The sequence below is a fragment of the Haemaphysalis longicornis genome, unplaced genomic scaffold (genome assembly GCF_048455015.1).
Source record: "Haemaphysalis longicornis isolate Haplotype H1 unplaced genomic scaffold, Haemaphysalis longicornis Haplotype H1 scaffold_1, whole genome shotgun sequence".
NCBI classification, from domain to species: Eukaryota; Metazoa; Arthropoda; class Arachnida; order Ixodida; family Ixodidae; genus Haemaphysalis; species Haemaphysalis longicornis.
In genome coordinates, this window is record NW_027526203.1 from 351,850,861 (window position 1) to 351,865,422 (window position 14,562).

Consider the following 14,562-nt stretch of genomic DNA (forward strand, 5'->3'; position numbering starts at 1 on the left):
GAGCTGTGCCAGAGGTAGCGTGTTGAAAACAGCTGCATCAGTTGCAAAATGTGGTCTACATCTTTTCGTTTGAAGCTTAAGTATTTTGTGTAATAATGAATAGGTTAGCAGCGATTGATGCACGTTAGCTGAGACACTTTGTATACATGCATGGTAGATGGTGTGTTTCAAGTTATATTAAACATATTGAAGAAATTAACGAAACTATGAGCATGAAATAAATATGAATGGTACTTCTGTTTGGGGTTTTACTGCATAATTGATAAAAATAGTTAAGTAGCACTTAATTACTGATCTTGATTTGTGCTTATGCTAAGTGACTGAAGCAAATATTGAACAAAGCCAACTTTTATTTTTTTCAGGACACGTAGATGAAGCCAAATAATAATAACAAGTAAGCACAAAAAACTGTCAATGGGTAGAGTTTGGTTTTTTTTTTATTTGAAAGAATTTCAAGACCTCCCCCCTGACCTTGCAGTCGCAACATACCGTACTAGTTCCAGGGGTGCAAGAGCTGTGCCAATTGCGCCATTTTGATACAATTTTATATTTTTGAGCCAAGCTGCGCCAAAACCATGAAATTCGTATAAATTGTGCCACGCTACGCCAAAACATCTTACTAGGTGCAAAATTTCTCAGTTTCGCGAACTTTAGTGGGGAATAAAGAACGCAGTGGCAACATACCTGAGGTTCCAACATCATCGAGTCCAGTAGCAGAGATGGTGCTTTATATACGCAGTTCATAGTTTATGCCACCTAAGCCATCTATGCCTCCTCTAGTTCACTGGCAAAGACACAATTGAGGGACTTCAGTTCACTGTAGTACTGTACCTATGCCGAAACTAAAGTTGCTCTAAAGCATATGAAGGGACTTAGGTGAGAGTTCGACGGATTACCGTCTGATGAGGTAAAGGCATTTGTATGAAAAGGCAGGACGCTGGCCAATGTTGAAACAGAATGGACGTTTCGGGATCCGTATGGATCCCTTGTTCGCAATGGAATGATGGGTAAGCAGCAGGTTCCTAAGTAGCGTTGAGCGCATGACCTAAAGTTCGCGAGCACACGTAGTTTAAAGTGCCAGGTGATATATTTATTGTGTTGCTTGTTGTCTGAATTATTAGTGATCTGAGGTTGAGCCTCGTTCCAAATTCTTTTTCGTGGTTACGATGCGCGCGTTGTCCCGATTTATTTTGTGGTCCATCTTCTCGGCGTGCTCTGCAGGTGCATTTGTCACTGTGTGGCCCTTGGTCACATCATTCTTGTGCTGCTTAAGACGCCTGCAGAAATTTCGGCTTTCGCCAATTTATACCAAATCGCACTCGGCACATGGGCTCTTGAAGATCGCACCAGAGAAACGTTGCCAAGGGAGAGGATCCTTCACATTTAGCAAGTCACCCTTAAGCTTGCTTACCGGCACATGCGCGATTTGACACCACATTTTCTGAAGACTGTAAGCAAGGGCTTTGCTTACATCTCGAATGTACGGATCCACAGCACGCATGATGAATGCATGATGAAATTAGTTGTCTTCCCAGTAAAATGTTTGGGGTACCCATTCCTGATGAGGTCGTCTTCAACGGTCTGTTCTGATGCAAGCAGCCTGAAGGAGGAGCTCCAGACGCTATTTGTATACATTGTTCTGTACAGCCGCAAACCCGATATTTTAAAAATAATGCATCCTTTATTCGTTGCCACAAACAGTTTTATGTAGACGTGACCGGTGTCACGACCACTTCAGTTGTCCGGTAACCATTGTTGCAGAACTCAGACCTACTGGCTGTTTGTATGGTTTGTGGCCATTTGCCGAACTTTCTTCGGAATCTTACCTTTTTTGTGTCCAATGGCATAAAACTGCTCGCAGTGAACACCCTGTTGTGTGGGCGTTTTATTTTTATGTAGCTGCGTAAATTTTTGTTGCTGATTGTAAGGAGGATGCAGGTAGTGTTCTCTTGGGGGGGGAGGGGGGGGGGGAATGGTAGATCAATGCCAAAGGCCCGGGGGGGGGGGGGGGGGGGGGGGAATGGTAGATCAATGCCAAAGGCCCTGAAGTCCATTGCCAGCGTTTTCTTACACACTCTGTTTGGGATGTTAAAAAAAAATTTATTTCTTTTTGGCACTTGGTTATCATATTTTACTCATTAAACCAGTTCATGAATAGTTGAGCTATTATTTTAGTCGTACTGGAACTGAACTGGAATGAAATGAAGCCACCCTAACTGAACAGTGCGTCTGTCCCACGCAAAACAGATTGTATTTTCAAGCTGTGGTTAGAGCATTTCTAATATTGTAGTGGCACAAAACTGCTGTACATGAATGTTTTGGACATAAAATGATAGTGTAAGTGTGTAATGTTTACCCAGCTATTATTTTCTTGCAAATTTTCTTGGGTGTTCTGTTTGTTGTGTACCGCTGGAATGTTTCTGAGGAATACCTTGGCTCAGTCCTGCTCAGCAACAATGGAATGCAGTTACGGTTACCATGTCTAATGGGTGGAAATGCTTGTGCGCCGATCCTGGGCACATGGTTGCAGGTGCGCCTGAAGGAGCTCTTCCAGCACCAGAACATGACCCTGGACCTAGTGAGCTGCCAGTTTGCTTTCCACTACAGCTTTGAGAGCCTGCCCCAGGCACGCTGCATGCTGCGCAATGCGGCCGAGTGCCTTGTCCCCGGTGGCTACTTTATTGGCACCACCCCCGATGCCAACGACATTGTGTGAGTCCTGTACGCTACTTCTGTGCACGGCTACCCGAGCTTTTGGTTTTATCGTTTACCTGCTTGCAAACTCTTCCAAACATGGCTGGTCCAAAGAGTTTGGTTTGCTGGCATATATTCTGGGAATATATGCTTCTTTAGCTGTGCAAATGTTATGAAAATTCCACACGTTATGTTCGGAAATGCCACACGTGCATTTTACACAGCAAGCTATGTGAGTTGGTATAGTGACCATGGAACACCTAAGCGGGGCGCTCATCCTCATGGTATCATTGAGGATGCCAGCCGTGCTGGCATCCGGGAGTGGGGAAGGCATTCTTCGGCCACTGCCCACTATTGGCCGCGAGGCCCACCACTGGAGAGGCCGGCGCTGCAATCGTTTTGACGTCACTTGTAGGATCACCGTTCCTATCTTGCTGCGTAGTTGGCTTGCAGCGCGTGACACTTCGCTTAGGAAGCGCGTTCTAAAAGTGTTTTCGTGTTAATTTCCTTCGTTTGAAGTTAATTCTCAGTGCTTCAAGCGCAGTTCGACCTCATAGGGAATTTATAACCGTATCAACTGTGGTAGATTACCCACAACCACCATGAGCGTGGTGGTGTACTACGTATGCGACCGAAGCGTAAGCAGCGGCTTGTTTCCCCGATCAACAATGTGGACTACGGCGATCGCCGAGTGAAGTTTCTAGATTTCTCTTGTTTGCAAGAAATGTATAAAGCAGGAAATCGTGAAGCGTTAACTGCTCGCAGAAGCACACGCTCCCGCCGTGCCTGCCCGCACGGCCGACAGTGCGGCTCGAACCGACGCAGCTCGCGGCAGCAACAAGAACAAAGAAGTTACAGATTGGTGAAAGTGGATGTTAGTGTGATGAAAAATTCTGATAGGTAGTGTCATCAGCTGTGGTTTTCAAAGCGATGCTCAAATATCTGCCGCGATTTACGCCGACCGGCCGCGGAGGTCGGTCCCGGCAGCGCCGGCCCGTTCACGCCGGTGAGGCGAGCGGCCGAAGGATGGCTATGCTTGCGCGCAAGAATCGGCCGAGGCCGTGCAGGTATCTTGATCGTCGATCGCTTCAACGGAAATCACCGCGCTTACAGAGTTTCCAGCGCGGTGAAACGTTTTGTTAGGGGCTGCCACTCGCAACTCTAACGGCGATGAAATATATTATGCGACGCCAAGCCTAAAGTTCTCAACATCCGATTACGTGCATCCGAAGCCGGCTGCGAGCTGTTGAAGGCCCTCCCGTCGCGCACGCGCGTGTTGCGTTTGGGTTCCTCTAACTTCTTGGGGGCCCCCAACGCTCGGCTCTCCATTCTAAATCTCCCCAATTACCCGAAATCATTAACGACGTGTTTCGCCTCGTACGCAGGCTCGCCTTCTGTGAGCAGTCGTGAGTTTCGAAATTGATGCTTGAGAAAGGCCGGCTCACTTTAAACATACAAAACACGCTGCAATTATAAATTACCACGCCGAACACCTAACGAAAACTAAATATAGCCTTGTTCAGACCCGCGCGAAGGCGTTAAAAACTCGAGTTCATACCGTTCATACATTGCGGACAAGTCGCGAAAGTAAACATCAGCTGTGCAGAGTACACGCTACGGCAGTAATCGTTAATCAAATCCGGGCATGACTATAAACATCGTAGGGGAAATAGGCACTGATTAAGGCAAACTACAGACCATAACAATACTTTTAAGCATGTGCGGCGAAGCAATCCGATCACCGTTCTCGCGTAGTCATTCATTTACCAGGCAATACGAGCAGTTCGCGTGGCGAGATCACAAGTGTGCGACGCGTTTCCGTCGCTGTTACAAGGTGTTTCCTTGCACACGCATGTACCGACACAAGTATTTCATAATGAATTTACAGCATACTTTTCTCGGCATCAGTTGCATCGTCCTTGGCGTTAGTTGGCTGCGTAGCTGTGGGTCGCGATGGTACCTAAACGCGGCGGTGTCGCCGGGAACAAGCGAGTTGCTGATTGCTTGCTCGAATTATTTGGTTTACAGACAACTTTTTTGGTAATTTGCATCAAATCCACAAGGAGGGGGCGAGACGGTGGCCACAACAAAAAAACACGCTTCCGCATACGCACGGGAAATGTGTTGTAGCAGACGACAACACGATTCGGCGTCCTACAAGTGACGTCACTCATAGGTGGCGCCACGGTATGTCCTCGAGGCCAATACAGCTGTACACTGGCCTTCGCAATGGCATTCACTTTAATTAAATTGGCAGGTTAGACATGACAGGATTGTTTAGGGGCTCGACAGAGACGAGGGTGCCAACAATGCAATACCCGGCACTTTTTTATTTAATTAATGTCTGGGAGGCCTGTGGAGACGTATCGTACAGCTGTGCACCCGGTACAGCTATGCACCCGGTAAAGAACTGTGAAGTTTCGTGCCATTACACATCAGGTCTGCGACCATTTGCTGGCACCATGATTAATACTCTAATTTGGCGTGCTCTTTCTTGTCTTGAAAGCAGGGCCGTGATGAAACTTAGGACTGGTATTATGTGCAATTCATGCTTTTATTTGCACAGTTGACAGTGTAACATTTAGTACGTTGAATCTTAAAATACTGCATTTTCATAGCCCCCAGTGCCTGTCCAGACTGCTGCCGGCTCTCCAGCCATGCTTCTCCATCTGGGTCCGCCAGAGTAGTGCCACCGTAATATTAGAAAAAATGGCACAAAACATGCGACTAGAAGGGAGCAGTAGTCATACAGCAGGGGCAAACGAGAAAAATCTTGAAATTCAAATTTTTGGGCGAAAAGAATTTGGTAGGTAAAGGCTTGTGGAGGCCAAGGTACCTGTGCAGCAAGCACTCTGTGTTGGAGAAATGGCTGTTTTGTGCTTTCAGAATTTGCCAGAAAGCCTGTGGTGGCTATTTCTCTAATGAGCGTGAAATGACCACCCCCCTCCTCTCTTCCTCACTCCCATGACCCATGGCAAGTTGCAACAACACTTTACTATCTACCCTGGCATGTGGCTCAAACAATCCGTCATTTTCTCAATACAGTGAAACCCTTTATTTTTGTGTATTCCTAATTTTGTAACTATGGGAGGACACAAGGGACATTAAAATTTTGACATTAAAATTACACTCCACTCATTAGTTGTGCTTTTGCTTTTTATTGTGAATGTTATTCCAAATCAGCCGTTCAGTTCCACGAACCATGCATTGGGTTTGTTTGTTTATGTTTTGTTTTTACTGCCCGGCCGCACCCGGCTGTGTTATCTGTGTCCCAAGCGAAGCGCGTGTTCCGTTCTTTATTTTTATGCCGCACGGGTTACCTCATTCTGATACGGAGAGCGTTTCGCCCTAACGTCACTAGCCTCGAATAATCTTCCTTGATCTACAATGTTCTGGATGTAAATTGACGGTTTGAGAAACACTCGCGTTGAAAGATAAAAGCCTGCAGAGCAACGCCGCGGTATTCGATCGCCGACACTCGTTTGCGTACGTCACTTAGCTGACTGCTGCTTCGCCACCTGTGTATTCGAGTTGTCGGGGAGCATAAAGGGTGCGTACCCAGCACCTCTACCAGATGTCACGTGGCCAAAGACGACGCAGTTCTCTTCAAGGAAAACAAGTTTATTGGAGCGAACTTGTGCTCCCCTAACAACTCAAAGAATACGCAGGTGGCGAAGCAGCAGTCAGCTAAGTGACGTGCGCAAGCGAGTGTCGGCGATCGAATACCGCGGCGTCTGCTCTGCAGGCTTTTATCTTTCAGCGCGAGTGTTTCTCAAACCGTCAATTTACATCCAGAACATTGTAGATCAAGGAAGATTATTCGAGGCTAGTGACGTTACGGCGAAACGCTCTCCGTATCAGAATGAGGTAACCCGTGCGGCATAAAAATAAAGAATAGAACGCGCGCTTCGCTTGGGACACAGATAACACAGCCGGGCGCGGCCGGGCAGTAAAAGCAAAACACAAACAAACAAACCCAATGCCTATTTCGCGGCAATATGCAGTGCAATATAGCAGCCGGAATGAGAACATCTTATGGATTATAATTTGATTACCACCGTGCCTTGCTACATTCTCGCACAGCACTCTACTCAAGGTGGGACTTGGGAATGCTTTTGTGGTGGGAAATAATTTCATGGAAGCTTTTGGCCGTATGCCCTTAACACAGTGGCAGATCTGAAGTTCTTGGTCAAAGGTAATGCTATAAAGTGGCCAGGAATGTCAGCCAATCTTTTCACAGGTCTTCATGCATGCCCTTCGTTCCGGGAGATGTGTCTGTTTTACAGTCAGCCAGATGTCCTGGCATTTTTTCTTGTCGCTGTTTCCCACTTGCATCGGGTGATTTAAACAAAAAAGGCTTTAAATAAAGAACTTCAGAACCACCCTCACTGGAGGGTGCACTTTTTGGAGAAAATTCACTGCTAGCAGCGTGCACACCGTTTGTTGAGGCTAAGCTTCTCTTCTGCTGACTCTGCTTCCTCCCTGAAACATTGGTGTCAAGGGCCTATGACATATGGGGTCAACAAATTAAGGGCTTTGCAGTATTTTGAGTTGCTCGAGCATCAATTTAAACTTCATTGCTGCTGAAACGGTGACCAGTGCCAGTGCTTTTCAAATCAAAATTTTGTGCACCTTGTGGCATTTATCCCTTACTAAATTTATTCCTTACTAAATTTTTGGCCAGCCGTTTTCTCTCTTTGTTAGGATGCCATCCAGCTGTAGCAGCTCACTTGTTTAGCCATGGTGCTTGCAGTACTGCTTGCTGCAAGCAGAAATTCGGGGTGATGGCAGCTGTTTAAGGCAAGGCGGGTGACATCGTTTCACAGCAGTAAACACATGAGGATAAGCAACACAGCTGTGCTATGGTTTGGTGCCACTTTAAACCCAGGGTACATTGCCATGGGGGCGCTGGTGTCACTTTAGGGTGCATTTGCAGCGCAGTCTAACTGTTTGTAAGCAGTGCACAAGTAGCGTGACAACCCCTTGATGCGAATTCCACTCAAGGCCATGTTTCGACCCTGGCAAGTGTCACTTACCCAGTGCCTGAGGTTGTTTTACAGTGATGAATCGGATCTGTCAAGCAACAAAAGAATGTTTTGACAGGAATTCAGAGTATGAACTATCATACATTCAAAGCTTTTTTTTTTTTTTACTCTGTTTTCATTGATGCTCATTCTAGTTAAAAAGGTGTTGCTCGCATTTGTAATCACTTAAATTTGTGCTGAAGTTTAGCTTACATGAAAGTTCAGCTTGCATGAAGCTTTAATTATATTTACAGTTTTGCATTTTTTGCTTGAACCTTGTTGACTTCTGTAATTGTTTGCTGCCCTCTTTGCAGTCGAAGGGTGCGTAAAGCCCCAGGACTCAAGTTTGGTAACGACGTGTTTCACATTGAGTTCAGCAGTTCCAAGGAGAAGTTTCCCCTGTTTGGAGCACGGTATAATTTTCACCTGGCGGAAGTAGTTGACTGCCCTGAGTTCCTCGTCAACTTTGATGTCCTTGAAGAGTGAGTGCTTCATTTGGTGAATAGCAATTTTACACACTTCATTATTAGGATGCTCGCTGCAAAGCGGTGCATTCAGGTTACAGCTCGGCACGAGCGGCGTAATGCCCCTGATTGGATGCTAGGTCAGCGTAGCGTGACAGCTTGCGTTGGCCTTCCAACAGCTGGGCAAAAAAGAAAAGCCTACAATGGTGTGTGTTATCTACCGTATTTACTCGCGTAATCCTCGCACTCGCGTAATCCTCGCACCCCTAATGTGAGCCACCAAAACTTGGATTTTTTGGTTCCTCGCATAATCCTCGCACCCCCAACTTTGCAGCGGCGAAAGTTGCCTGCTCGCGAAACCCGCATGGTGCACGCGTTCTCCAACGTGCGCCCTCCCCCGCCGCCTGTCAGTTCGGCGGAGAGCGCTGTGTATCCAAGGCCATCCAGGCGCCCTAACAACCTGCATGGCTACTCCCTAACAGGCGCCCTAACACGCTACTCACACACACCGAATAAAAAATTACGCATCGGAAAGAATGTTTTGACACTGTCCTTGAGCCGGTTTCGCGTGCGCGCAACTAGACGATGTTCGCACAGCCCGCTGTCGTGTCGTCGTGTCGCCGTCGTGGTCCCGTCGTTGAGCGGCAGCAGTCAGTGAGTCACTCGCGTCAGTGGTGGATAGCTCGCTGCCATTTTGAGAACTTTTTGATCTCTGTTTTGTGCTTGGTGCCGCTTCGCCATGGGGAAGAACGCCAGCTACACTGCCGCTTTCGAATTGAAAGCGATAGAGTACGCGATCGAACACGGCAACCGTGCCGCAGGCAGGCACTTCGGCGTCACCGACTTCAACGTGCGTTACTGTCGAGCTTCACAAGTAGGGCACGCACATGACGACGACGAGATGGGGCGCGCGCCAGAAAGCAGAGGTGGCAATTTCATGATCGCTGATCGACGGGATACTGTTTACGTTGTAAATTATAAAATAAAAAGAAATAGCTGCTGTTGGCAACACTGAGCTTACATATTCAAAAAACGACCGCTACATTTAGCGGGATTGGCAGAAGGCAAATTGGCAACACTGTGCACTGTATTTTTTTCCCCTGCATAATTCTCGCACCCCTAACTTCGCATTGACTTTTCCGAAAAAAAAGTGCGAAGATTATGCAAGTAAATACGGTAGTCAAGCAATGCACAGTGCTACAAAATCTCTGGTGGCTTGCTAAACTTATATCGGGTGAACTGCTTTGCTAGTACAGTATGTGATGTGGATCTCAGTTATGTCCCTCAAGGGGGGACACGAATCTTAAAACAATTTCTATTAATTTTTTTGTAAACTCTGAAATTAGTCAGTCTTGCTGCTTTTTTCGCACTGATTTCAAGTATGCCATTATTTTTTGTATCAGTCAATTACCGTGTTTACTTGACTCTAGGCCGATAATTTTTTTTTAAGAAGTCGTTTACGAAAGGGAGCAGTCATAGTTGATTTCACCCAATCGGCTGAACCGCTTCTGCTCACTGCCTAGCCACAGTCACTGTTAATTATTGATAGTGACGCTGGCTAGTCAGTGAGTGGAAGCGGTTTGGCCTGTTGGGTAAAAATCAAAACAGGCTGCGCCTATCCAGTACAGCAATCCTCGCTGATGTCATTTCACAAATGCAAGTGATCAGTCTGCCTTGGTTTTACCCAGCCGGACAAACCGCTTCTGCTCACTGACTAGCCAGCGTCACTATCAATAATTAACAGTGACTGTGGCTAGTCAGTGAGCGCAAGCGGTTGGTCCGGTTGGGTGAAATCAGCTATGACTGCTTCCATGGCGGCCATGATAAAACACTAATTGGACCATTGCCTGACATCTGTGTGCCAAAAACTACACCCTGACTTCGAGGAGAAGCTAGTCATATTCAAGCACTTTGTTATCAAGAAGCGACTGGAAAAGAAGTACAGACTGGGCTGCCCGTCAGACCCCAGTGTATTTTGACATGGCTGTGGCCTACACCGGGAACGAGAAGGGTGCAAAAGAAGGGAAAGTCAAAACTGCAGGCGCAATGTTGTGTTGCATGGCTGATGGATGAAAGCTGCCGCTGTACATTATTTTTAAGAAGACGACTCTTCCAGCCGGGGAAGTTTTCCCTAAGAACGTCGTCGTACGAGCCCACGAGAATAGTTCGATGAGCGGTGCCTTTGATATCAATGACAACGATGAGTGAGCATTGAATATGCTACAACAAGCGCCGTAAGCGTAATAAAGTGCATGTTCTAGTCTCAGTCCAGTGCATTTTTTCATTCGGCTTACATTCAAGGTAAGCCTTTTTTTTTTTTTTTTTTTTTTCCCTCTTTTTCTGACTTTCCGAATTTCGGGGGCCGGCTTAGAATCGAGGGCGGCCTAGATTTGAGTAAATACGTTAGTTCCTAAGATAGTTAGAGATAATTAGCCATTTTTGGAGGAACAATAGACAAAACAGTGTTAGTCATAAAACTGTAATCTTTATATTTTCTAATACTATGAACCCTGGTGAGTGTAATAAGAGAATCGGTTTTTTGATGCACCACCTATAACTAATTTTATAGCTCATTAAACTTTGGTGTTGGAAATGGGCATTCAGAATAGGTCCTTGCCACTGGTGCCACCAAAGTTTAATAAACTGTAAAATTAATTTCATGCGGTGCATCAAAAAAAAAAAACGATTCTCTTATTGCATTCACCGGGGTTCATAGTACTGAAAAATGTAAGGATTACCGTTTTATGACTAACACTGTTTTGTCTACATTTCATACTTAAGACTGCGCATTCGGACGGGACAAGGAAAAGAAGAGACAGAACGGGCACAGATCTCTAATTATGTTGGGAACTAATTGACTGACTAAAAAAATAATGGCGTATTTGAAATCAGTGGGGGAAAAGCAGCAAGACTGACAAGTTTCACAGAGTTTACTTAAAAATTAAAGGAAGCTATTTATTTTAAGAGCATTGTCCCCCCTGAAGTCTTCAGAGGTCTTCAAAGGTAAGTCTTCAGAGACTAAAGATTAAAATACTCGCAATTTGTGTTAGTAGGTGTTGAATTCAGAAAACTCGGCCTGAAAATTTCGAGGAATAATGCAGTGGCAATGCAGTGTTGCTGCATGTGGGCAGTTGGTAAGGTTTTATTTTTTTTTTCTTTATGCGCATGTTTATTTTGGGAATTTTGGAGGATGTTTTTCAGTTTGTTTCTTGCCAAAAATTTGGTTTTGGCATTTTTTTTTTTCTTAGACTTCACATTATCCAAAATTTGGAGTTTAATTTTGATGTGTGGAATTTCGTCAGGGTCACAAGGAGGAATGATGTCTAGGAAAGAGGTATCGATAAAGCAGAAAGCAATTTTAGTAATGTAACCCGCCGCGGTGGCTCAGTGGCTAAGGCGTTGCGCTGCTGAGCACGAGGTCGCGGGTTCGATTCCCGGCCGCGGCGGCCGCTTTTCTGATGGAGGCGAAAAGCAAAAACGCCCGTGTGTACGAGATTTCGGCGCACGATAAAGATCCCCAGGTGGTCAAAATTAATCCGGAGCCCTCCACTACGGCGCGCCTCATCGCCTGCGTTGCGTCGGCACGTTAAACCCCAGAATCAATCAATCAATTTTAGTAATGTAGCATATTTACAGTGAATGAATTGTTACGCCCAAACACATGCAAATTTGCATGCAATATTTGTCAAGGCTCTTGTCACTAGTGGCCGAGCCCGCACTGGACGAGAATTGTCTGCAGGGCAGCAGAAATGCCTCAGAAGTAGAGGGAAGGGACCACCAGCAGTTGCATGATTTTTGGAGTAAACTCATCTGTGAGCTGTGTGTGTTGCCCGAGTCAAGAAGCGCATTGCTCCCCCTAGTTTTCAAATGAACGGGGCGCTTCCAGTGTTGCGTTCAAATCCACCACTTGCATGTTGGGTTTCAGTAAATTTTTTGCTCGTGACTTTGAAATTTATTGTGTGATGTCACATTCGAATTTGGAGGGGAGGGGAGGGGAGGGGAGGAGGGGGGGGGGGCAATGTTCTGAGCTTTTATGGCACATTTTATTTTTCTGACAAAAGTGGGGTAAAAAGTTTTGTTCCCAAAGCTGGGGGTGCACGGCCAACATTCTGAGCTTTTTTGCCACATTTTCTTTTTCTGATAAAAGTGTAGTCAAAAATGCTGTTTCTTTTTCATCTTCCTCCTCAGACGTTTGGGTGACATTTGCTATGATAGCACAGTCACAAGTCCACATGGTGGAATTTAACAGATAGCGAGTGCATACATCTAACGTAAATTGTGCCTTGGCAAACAGAGACATTAATAATAAAAAAAAAGGCCTAAAATGAAAATTCAAAAGGTTGTTTTTCTATCGAAGCACACTGCAGAGCCATGTAACTTTTTTTCTGAACATTACAGACAGAGATTATTTAGTGCAGTGCAGTGCAGGCACAAATGAGTGCTCTGCAGACACAACACCTTGCAGTGCAGGGACAAACAAGTGCTCAACATATTTACCCCAATGTCCCTGTGTAGTATGAAACTTGGATCTTTTGCCACTTGTGTGCTCACTAGCGAACACAATTTAACTCAACCTCCATGAGAAATTCCACCATTGTAGAGTGTAAGTGCAACAGTAAATGTATGCTAAACAGCAGAATGCTTTTGCCTTTGTGCCTGTGCCTTTATTATAGTAACTAGAGCCATGTTCCGGATCATCTTAATTAAGTTGACAAAAAGCTGGCTCATTCTATTTACCAAAACTGCTGATCAGTTTTGAGGCTTGTGTATTTGTGGGTGCACGATGGGATGTGTAGATATAAGTGTGTGTAATGCTACCATTCATTTTATTTATTTTTATCAGGCTGGCTAAGGAGTTTGACCTCAAGCTGGTGTACAGGAAGCGTTTTGAAGAGTTCTTTGAACAATACAAGGATGATCCTGAGGGCAAAGCTCTCCTGAGGAAGATGCAGGCTTTGGAGGTAAGCTGCTTTGGATTGCTGAACGTTGCACTTGTGGTTTCACACCTCTTGTGTCAGGGAGCAGCACGTGTGGAGCACCTAATGACAGAATTGGAGGCGGGCAACATTGGGGATTTCGCCGCACTACTGAAATGAGCCTAGCAGTGACTGGGCTAACTCATGTAAAGGTGTGTGTTTGCGCATTTGTGCAGATGCTAGGCAGGGTAAACCATGTCCACATATCCTTCTGATAGCTAGCAGGAAATCTTTGCAAAGGCAGTTTTTTAGCTAATTGCGTGTGGTTTATTGAATTGGACAGAATTATGTCCTCAGGAGAAAACTAAATCTAGCAATATTAACCTGCCTTGCCTGCATACTTTTGTCCTCTAACAACTTTGCTGAGGACCAGTGCTTGGGAAACTTAACACACAATAACATGCACTCTCCAAAGCTACGGTTGTCTAGGGTGGGGTCAAATCTATGAAGCTGTTACCAAATAAGTGTTAGGTCTCGTCGTATTGGCGTGGTTTGCAAAGTGGATAAGCATGCCAAAGCAGGCAGAGCTGATGGCAGTATAAGACAAACCCCGATTTTTGCTGCCTCACTGAGTAGTTTGTAGAGCAGGGTAGTGCGACAGGGCAGGAAATAAATATTCCAACGTCATTTTTGGTGTCACCTGAATTGTTAGCTAACTCCTACTGAGTTTTTTGTGTAAAATGCCCTGGGCTTTGAAAAGTTCACTGCACCTGTTTCTGTGGGTGGCAAGGCAGTCTCTTGTGCTTTCTGTTCCTTTCTTTTTTATTTTATTTGTTTGTTTATTTTAATTTATGTTATTTTTTTTATGGGGGGAATAAAACTTGGAAAATACATTAAAAAAAAAGCAAGATGTCCCAAAAAATTGTTGCATGTCCACTGGGATTTGAATACCCATCTCTTTACAGTCCCAGTATATGAAGCACATGCATTTACAATTGTTTCAGGGCAGAAAAATGAAAGATTTACTAGAAAGTTGTGCGTAATCAGTAGCTGCATAGTGCCTACATCTTGATTAAATTCCGGGAAGTTTTCATACGTCTTGTACCATGCACTGGAAACAGAACACAGGGGACGGTGAGACTGGGGGAAAAAAATGAAGAGAGCAAGTGAAGGGCGCGTTGCACCTTTTGGCATTTTGCTAGCCTGGGTCTGTGTGTGCTTGAAGTGAAAAAGTAGATCAGCTTGACTTGTGCTATGCCCAGTTATAATGGGTTGCAATAGGCGGTTTACTTGAAATGATTGATTTGATTGATTGTGGGGGTTTAATGCACTGACGCAACGCAGGCGATGAGGCGTGCCGTAGTGTAGGGCTCCGGATTAATTTTGACCACCTGGGGATCTTTAACGTGCGCTGAAATCTCGTACACACGGGCGTTTTTGCTTTTCGTCTGTCTCCATCAGAAA

At 45.4% G+C, this 14,562-nt stretch overlaps 1 protein-coding gene and 1 long non-coding RNA gene across 5 annotated transcripts in view; one reads left to right on the plus strand and one right to left on the minus strand.

Annotated features, from left to right (window-relative positions):
• The window catches only part of LOC144154866 (mRNA cap guanine-N(7) methyltransferase-like), a 40,114-nt gene that overhangs the window by 17,122 nt on the left and 8,430 nt on the right, over nt 1-14,562 (plus strand). Inside the window, exons 5-7 of the mRNA XM_077685944.1 lie at nt 2,531-2,712; nt 8,033-8,200; nt 13,026-13,143. Coding sequence (XP_077542070.1) covers nt 2,531-2,712; nt 8,033-8,200; nt 13,026-13,143 — 468 coding nt within the window. The remainder of the gene's footprint in view (nt 1-2,530; nt 2,713-8,032; nt 8,201-13,025; nt 13,144-14,562) is intronic.
• The window catches only part of LOC144154868 (uncharacterized), a 32,961-nt gene continuing 19,104 nt past the window's right edge, over nt 706-14,562 (minus strand). Inside the window, exons 2-3 of one of the 4 annotated variants that reach the window (XR_013319464.1) lie at nt 7,731-7,767; nt 706-784 (exon numbers count right to left, since the gene is read on the minus strand). This is a non-coding gene — a long non-coding RNA (uncharacterized LOC144154868). Of the gene's footprint in view, nt 785-4,721; nt 5,364-7,730; nt 7,768-8,194; nt 8,362-14,562 lie in introns of those variants that run through there. The other 3 variants (XR_013319466.1, XR_013319465.1, XR_013319467.1) reach the window with 3 other exon arrangements.